At 39.1% G+C, this 8,429-nt stretch overlaps 1 protein-coding gene across 1 annotated transcript; it reads right to left on the reverse strand.

Moving 5' to 3' along the window:
• Positions 1-51: 51 nt before the first annotated feature.
• LOC104909376 (centrosomal protein of 295 kDa-like) lies at positions 52-8,406 on the reverse strand. Its single transcript, XM_019612291.2, has 6 exons — positions 7,412-8,406; positions 6,482-6,579; positions 5,303-6,359; positions 4,469-4,640; positions 4,171-4,323; positions 52-2,343 (listed from the first exon to the last, which is right to left on the reverse strand). Exons 1-6 carry the CDS (start codon positions 7,523-7,525, stop codon positions 2,087-2,089), a joined length of 1,851 nt encoding a protein of 616 aa, XP_019467836.1. The 5' UTR covers positions 7,526-8,406; the 3' UTR covers positions 52-2,086.
• Positions 8,407-8,429: the final 23 nt, after the last annotated feature.

The raw sequence follows: 8,429 nt of genomic DNA on the forward strand, positions 1-8,429 counted from the left end.
TGGGCCCCTCACTACAAGAAAGACACTGAGGCCCTGGAGTGTGTCCAGGAAAGGGCAACAAAGCTGTGAGGGGTCTGGAACACAAGTCTTATGGGGTGTGCCTGAGGAACTGGGATTGTTCATTCTGGATGAGGCCCAGGGGAGACCTTGTTGCTCTCTACAACTGCCTGACAGGAGGCTGTGGTCAGCTGAGGGTTGGCTTCTTCTCCCATGTAAGTAGGGACAGGACTAGAGGGAAAGGCCACAAACTGCACCAGAGCAAGGTCAAGTTGCATATTATGAACTTTTTTTTCCTCCAAAGAAGTGGTCAGGTGCTAGGATGGGCTGCTCAGGGAGGTGGTGGAGTCACTATCCCTGGAGGTGTTCAAGAAACATTGAGATGTTGTACTGGGGGACATGGCTAGTGGGAAATACTGGGGGTACACTGATGGCTGGACTGGATGGACTTGGAGGTGTTCTCCAACCTTGGCGGTTCTATGATTATACAACTTATTCTAAAAACACAAGCCTTGCCTCCAAACTCTGTTAAGAAACAAAATACTTGAATTATCACTGAAATTTAAAAGACATGCATATTTCAAACAGACTATTTTGAGCATTAAAGGAAAAAACTGAGAGAAAATCAGCTTACATGTTCTGATTTAAAGCAACTTTGATCCCTAATAAATCTTAATTGAATTCAAAAGGATGTCTCAGCACAAACTAAATTAAAATTTACCTTAATATTTGGGACAGCATCGAAAATTCTAGTAAAAACAGGAGGTACATGTGACATAGCTGTATTGCTTATAAAGAGTACATACAAGGGCAAGGTGCTGAAAACAACTGTTCTGCAGCCCTAATAATATATTTATTTTGGATAGATAATGAAAACTGCACTGAATGTCAAGGTGCTGTCAACTTGTATTCAACTTCACATTGCTCAGTGTTTCACAGAACACAGAGCAGTTCATAGTAAGTCAGACATCCCATGTGCCAACTGGAACTACAATAAATTGCATTTCAATCTGCAAGAAATTTTAGAAGCTGTAAAGGCACTGCAACTGAAAGCACTGGAACCCCCAGGTTCGCTTTATGCCCAGGTCCAAAGAGACAAGCTGAATTACTACAGGCAGGAAAAACCAGCAGGATTCAAAAACCTTGACTCCACTTGTTAGGTCAAGCACTCAAAAAACCTCTTTCTAACCTGCTTTCTTCTTTGTCCTTTTATAAGCCCGTTAAGCCACCCATGACATGCTTGAACATGTCCACAAATTGCTTTATTTGAGATAACCAAAACAACTGCTTTCAATTTATGATATCAGCTTAACATTGTTGCACATGGACACAATCTAGTCTCAAAGGCATAATCTCTAATTAAAGCTCTTCACAGATGAACAGAAATACCAGAATTAAGGTAATCCTTACATTATTGCATTAGTTTTCTACCAGTTGATTCTTTGTAAGTTGTTTCTTTGCACTAAGGGTAACAATCAGCCTTCTATATTTTGTCTCTGTTGTACTTTTAAACAACTTCTTACAAACAGAGATCTCCCTGTGGCTGCCTATCAGTACAGTAACACTCCACATTTCTTTCTAAGCATGAATCTCTTGTGTCTTCAGAAGGAATCACAGAGTATTGACACAGGCACACCACTGGTCTGCTCCAGGTTCTCACGTGGAGAAGGTACACATCTGAGCATCTCACATGTACTCTGGGAAGTTCTCTCTCTTAGAGGAAGAACACAACTTCTAATCTAGCATTTTACTCTGTACACATATGAGAGCCTGCTGCTACAGCAGGGCAATCAGGTGATGCAAAAGAGGTCTCTTTACAGACAGCTCCATGAGTTACAGATTCACAATGCGTGCTTTGGATGAAAAACTGCTGACTGGCAAAGATCTGCAGTGTGACCATGGATTGCTACAATGGTAGTGGGTCACAAACAACAAGCAAAATCAAAACTCAGTCCTAAGAGGCACTTACTGAAATATCATTTTTTACAATCGAAATTAAACAGTATTTAAATAGCACTCTGCGATCTTTAACAAGTCAGGTCACATCCTCCAGATAAACAGCAGTTAAATTAGCAGTACAGAATGGTACTCACATAGGTCCCAGAAGAAAGAGGATTTCCTCACCTGAATTATATGAATTTTCAGTAGACATCATCAGCAGCTCTTGTAATAATCCAGGCTGTTTGCTTTGCCTTGGGCTTTCTACAGAGATTTGCTGCTCATAGCTCGTTATGCTCTCAGGTGACCTGCCTTCTTCATGAAGAGCATCACCATAACATTTCCTATGCGCAAACTCCCCAACAGTTGAAATGGGAGAAGGTTTTCCACCAGCAGAACTTGTTTTATCTGAATTTAAAACAACTCATCAGTTCAGGTATAGATACACAACGTTCTGCACTTTATGAAAGAACATTTCAAGGTGGGTATGCTGTTCTAAAGGAATAATCTGCTGATTTTGCTCAGTGCTCCATGTAAGTTAACCATACCAGGTTGGTAAATCCAGATATAGTCTGTCTTCTCTGCTTTGGATTACAATCTCCTTTCTCCCCAAAGCTCTCTCCTCACCAACAGCCCTTTTCAGCCACTCAATGCAATTAAAACATTCAAGTTTGTTCTTCTCTAACGTGACCAATAATGGTAATAATGGAATAAATCATCTGTCACTTAGAATAGTGTTCACACAGCACATGCACTGCCTATTCTAGAATTCCACGCAGTGTTTCAGAAGTATTTTTTGTAGTTATTCCATTTTTAATCTTTGCTGCTGTTGTTTATCAGCGGCTGTTTTTTCATAGAATCCTAGAATGGCCTGGGTTGAAAAGGACCACAAAGATCTCGTAGTTTCAACCCCCTGCTATGTGTAGGGTCGCCAACCCCCAGAGCAGGCTGCCCAGAGCCACATCCAGCCTGGCTTTGAATGCCTCCAGGGATGGAGCATCCACAGCCTCCTTGGGCAACCTGTTCCAGTGCATCACCACCCTCTTTTATTTTGGTTTGTTTAATGAAAGTGTGTATTACTAAGACAATTGCTTTGAAGAATATATTCTTCCATCAAACACCTCAGGTACAGGAATTTGTTGTCCTGCTCTTGGCTGAGATAGAGTCAGTTCTCTTCCTAGTAGCTGCTATGATGCTGTGTTTGGGATTTAGGTTGAGAATAAGCTGTGCTCAAGAAAGGTTTAGATGCTGTTCTAAGGAACATAGTTTAGCAGGGAGATAGGGGTGGTAGGTGGACAGTTGGATTGGATGATCCTGGAGGTCTTTCCCAGCCTTGGTGATCCTATGATTTTAAGTTTTACTTGGCCTGTAGTTACTTGAATTGTTCTGCTTAATTCTTTTATGAACACTAGCACAGCATTAAAACATATATTACATTTTCGCTGTAAAGAGACTTGAGGGAGAGGGTAAGGGGAAAAATAAGAAGTTTACATTTAGAAAACATGAGTTTGTTTTATCTGTTACTTAATGTTGCTTACAAAGCATTACTAAGAACTGCATACAAATGGTAACCAACATTCCTAGAAACTGACGATTGCTTTGCATGGTTTTTGTCTGGAATTGTTACAGAATGGTTTGTAATTGGAAAAAAAACAAAAAACAAAAACCACAACTATAGAGCTTGTCTGAAAACTTCTGTAGATATTTGGTACTAGCTTCTTATTTAAAAGATTTTAAAGAAAAAGAACTTCCATCAGCTGCTCTTGCAATTAACTGATACATTCAGATCTGACTCAACCCTCACAATAAACAAGGTATGAATAGCTGCATAAAAATGCAGACCCTCTCCAGGGTCTGAGTAACTACACACAGCTTTATTCTGCACTCAAGCTTCTAACTTTGCTATTAAAGACATTTTCAGCATAGAACCTGCAAGTCTTATACGTTCAACTGAAAAATCAATCAGTCCTAGCATTACAGTGATTTTTTTTTTTTTTGCTACATTTCTTCTAAGCTGACACTGATAAGGAAAGCTTTTCTCAACTATAATTCCCTTGAATAATATTTAAAAATTATTCAAAATTTTACCTTATGGTAAAAAAGTATCAGCTATTACTTCATTATCAATCACCTCAAAAGTTTTAGACAATAACTATTTCCTCCAATCTATACTCCTAAGAACAGAAGCATTCACATCTTCTATATGTATACACACATTTTATACTCATATTTTACCTGCAAAAGAAAGATTGCAACTCCTTGGTGTGTCTACTTCTGGAATAGCACTAAGTTCGTGCTGTTCCAAACCAAGCCTCAACTTCACTTTTGTCACAGGAGGTCTGGAAAACCTCAATTTCTGGTCTCTATGCAGAACTTCTTCAGGCTGTTCTGTAAAACAAGGTTTTATAGTTTAGGTTCCCCGAGCATTACAATATACCTATCAAATCAGCTTGGGCAAATGGAAGAGAACTCCATCTCAGAAGCAAAATGAGAAAAACAAAATACTATAATAAAACATGCCATACAGCCTTACCAATTTGCCCAGCTAGTCTGATGTACTGTGAAATCATTTCATCTCTGTAAAATTTACTCATGTCACAGTTCTCTTCCTGGTAGTTTTCTGAGTCCTGGAAAAAGTCACTCTTACTAATCCAGTCAGGCCTCTGTGGCTCTGTCATTACTCCACTCATGTTGCTGTGTCTTACCTTAAGGGGAATAAATAAATAAATAGCACCAACAGCACTCATATTCATGCTCATTAATTAAGCCAGCCTTTTATTGGGTGTACATTTCACACGATTATTCACTTTGATAAACAAGCTCAAGTGTGCATTTTGAGAAAGTTCAAGCATGCAAGCTTCACCCCTTGCATAGCTTGAAGAAGCATTTGGGTATACAGATATCCTACTTAGCTCTACAAACCAAACATGACAAAACATTATTTGTTACATTTTCAAGGTATCTGTTAGATTCTATCACAACAGTCAGCATTTTTTAGAATAAAAATTCCTAAAAATTCTGATCTTTCCACTCCTAAATTCAGAAATTTTAGCTGTATGGAGACTGCAATAGTGCAGCTCACGGCAACAGTTCTTTTAACCCGAAGCCTCCTAACCCAGAAATGAGCAAAATTCCAAGTCAAGAGTGCAATTTCCAGAACAATTCTTATATGTGCATACATATAGAACTTTTTGAAATAAAAGATCACAGAAAATTTAATTAAGATGTTCCTAATTAAAATTTCCAATACAATAAATCACTTGAAGCTCCCAACACTCCATGAGATCCTTTACCAACTCCTAGCATTTACTCTAGAGTTTTATCCCTTACTGGATGACTCACCAAGCAAAGCACTTACAAAGCTTACCTGCTTGTTCAGAAATTCTTCCAAAGCCTCTTGTTGTTTCTGCATCTGTTCCCTCAGTTTATCCTGTTTCTGCATAAGTAGCTGTTCTTGTATTTTCTGTCTAGAAAGAAGAGCTTCTCTATGTGCATCTAGCTGCTCTTGCAATTCTTTCAAATACTGCTGCTGAGCTTGGATGCTTTCTGATGAGGCCAACACTCTGTCCCTTAAATTCAGTATACAGGAATAATTTAACAAAGATGCATCTCCACTTTCTGATACTAAGGATTCCTCAACGCCTTCTTCATGAGATAAAGACACAGGTCCAGAAACAGAACTGGGTTCAAGGCTTGTTCTGGTGGGGCTCTCTGCAGACCCCTGCTGACATGCCAAAGAATCAACTGTGGCTGCCTGCACTACAGGAGATCCTTTTGTTGCTGCCATAAGGGGTGTCATAGGCGGAGGCTCTTCCTCAGCTTGTGTTTCCATTTGATGGTTAGACCATCTGAGGTCTGATGCCTTAAAGTGCTCTGTTTCTGAAGGCTCAGAGGAATGTTCTGCAGGTAAGGCAAATCTAACCTGTTGTACACGTGCTTTCAGTTGCGTTCTGTCTGGAGAAACATCTTGAGTGACCAACGCTGATGGTAACTGGAACACAGATGGTTCTCTGACCTCACTGCTGGAGGTGTCCAACATTCCCACTTGTTCTTGCAAAGAACAGCTCCGTGGCAAACAAATCTCTCCAAACTTCAAATTCGATGGTTCTAGAGGATGTAGGTGCCTACCAGGATAAACACTGTGCATTTTCTCTCCATGTTTTTGTGAAGATGCATTTTCAGGAAGATTGCACATGTTGTAGGGAAGAGGTAGTGACAGCGTGTGGTCTTCTGCAGGTGACTGGGTCTGCAGAGACTGCGTTCTCTGCCTCTGTTCAACTGGTTCTGAGATAAGCTTTAAATTAACTGACGTTGTTTCCACAGAGCTTAAAACTTTCACAGGATCAGTCAAGTATCTTTGCTTCAATTTATTCTGATATTCTTGTAGACGTATTCTAGCTTCATTGATCGTCTGTTTGTGTAGCCTACAGAGAAAGAAAACCCACATCCTTCCAGACTGGTGCATAGATTAACATCATTTCCAATAATCAAAGCAATTCAAATTATTTTGAAAGAGGAAGGTCAGAACTTTAATAAAGCACTTTACCTATTTTGTTGTAGAAGACGCTGTTGATAATTACGAATCACCTGTAAGTGCCTGTCTTCTCCAGGACTTCTGGTTTCTGGCACAGCAGTACTTCCAGACTAATTGAAATTAAGTGATTTTAAGTAAAAATAAACAAATAACTCATAGAAACAGTTAAAGCAACAATCTCAAGCTGTACGTTCATTCTCTCAAGAATGCAGAAACCACTCCATATCACCGCTTGATGTCTGTGAACTTTTGGCCTCAGGCAATGAAACTAAAGCAGTTTCTGGAACACACAGCCTACAGCTACAGTCCCTCTTGGCAAGTCTGGCATCCCCCATCAAAGTCAATGGTGCATGTAGGAGCTTAGCTCAAAGAGCTGAATGTACCCAGCAGCAAATTAAGCGAGCAGCGATCCAGCACGGCTGCCTTTATAAGGCAAATAGATTCTTTTAAGAGTGTGGAAATGGTTCAAAACTTAACAAAAAAAAGAACAAACCACACACCTTTCTCCTCACTCCCCTCAGTGAAGTCCCCTTCAATTAAATAGATATTTAAGAGTTAGACAAAGATAAAAATGGATAGCTCTTTTTTTCCTAAGATTATTTTTCCTTGAAAAAGGATATTTGTACGTGCACCCTCATTATACAGCTCTAATCAGGTTTTACTAACAAGCATTTTATACAAACATGTCCCAAGGCCTCTGCAGATAACCCAATATTGAAAGTCTTCAGTGATAGATATAAGGTGATATAAAAGCTTCTACATTAGACAAAAGAAGTTACAGACTTCAGTACTGTTCAGTACAGCTCTTATTTGTGGTCTGAGAAATAAAAACAAGGTCTTCATTAATAGAATTTTAAACTGGCAATTGGAGCTCTTGGTTCTATAAAAGAAAAACAACTGAAACATACAAACCCCCAAACACCCCATTCCACAATTCCTCACCTCATGTTCTGTTTTCTTCTGTTGATCTGTAGAAGGAACGCTGCAGCTTTGTACTGGTTGACTACTCTCTTCCCCCTCCTTTTTGTTCTTAGTTTCTTCCAAACAGGTTTGCATTTGGATTTCCAGATGTGCCCTCTCTTCTTCAATTTGTTTCAGCAAGGCCAGCTGTTCCTGTTTCTGTTGCTCTATTTGCTCAAGCTATTGGAAAAAAAAAAAGAGTCTCTAGAACTCGAGGAAAAAGACCCATACATTTTTACACAAAACTCTGTTCCAACTTCTAACTTGTAGTAAAAATTGTATCACTTATGACAGGCTTTTTCAAATTGTGAGCGGCCACTAAAAGTAGTGCTGAAGCTGTCAAGAATCATTTTAGTAGTGACTGAAATTTCTAACGGCCCCTGAATCCATTTACTATTGCACAATTATCTGCCACTGAATGAACAGAATGGATAAAAATCTAAATCTGATCATTCAAGAGGCATCATAATTTTCCCAGAGGCTGCAAAGGAAGTCCTTCTTTTGGATTGAACTCAGAAATCTATTTTGCATTTTATAGAACTTCTCATCAAAAGTTCAATGCATTTAAATGCTAATTCAAATCTTACCCAACTTCTGAAATGGCTCATGTACCACCACTTTAAGAGCACTCCAGAAATCTCTCAAGTGTTTTGTTTATTTTTATTCTCTTTCCAAGTATCTTTCATCTACGGATCACTCACAGCCACACGAAGTAACAGCATGTACACTTTTAGAATGGAAGAAAAATTTCTAAGTAGTGATGGAGGGAGCCCAAGGAGAAGCTGGAAACAGTTAACAGAAATGGAAATATAGAAATATATACATCTGGACATGTGTTAAGTGGGAGAAAACATATTAAAGAAAGTAACCACACTTCCACAGGAGACCTGTTGCGTTCTGTTCTCCTCTTTACTAAAATATTATTCTGTAAAATTTATTTCCTGAATTTCTGTACTTTAAAACTACAATTTAAGGTTGCAGTAGGACCTGAAATTCAACT

The sequence above is a fragment of the Meleagris gallopavo genome, chromosome 1 (genome assembly GCF_000146605.3).
Source record: "Meleagris gallopavo isolate NT-WF06-2002-E0010 breed Aviagen turkey brand Nicholas breeding stock chromosome 1, Turkey_5.1, whole genome shotgun sequence".
NCBI classification, from domain to species: Eukaryota; Metazoa; Chordata; class Aves; order Galliformes; family Phasianidae; genus Meleagris; species Meleagris gallopavo.

Coding starts and splice junctions, on each gene's coding strand:
- LOC104909376 (XM_019612291.2), bottom strand. CDS start 7,525: ATGCAAACCTGTTTGGAAGAAACTAAGAACAAAAAGGAGGGGGAAGAG. Junction 6,580..7,411: donor AGAAGAAAACAGAACATGAG/GTGAGGAATTGT, acceptor AATTTCAATTAG/TCTGGAAGTACTGCTGTGCC. Junction 4,324..4,468: donor CAGACTAGCTGGGCAAATTG/GTAAGGCTGTAT, acceptor CTTGTTTTACAG/AACAGCCTGAAGAAGTTCTG.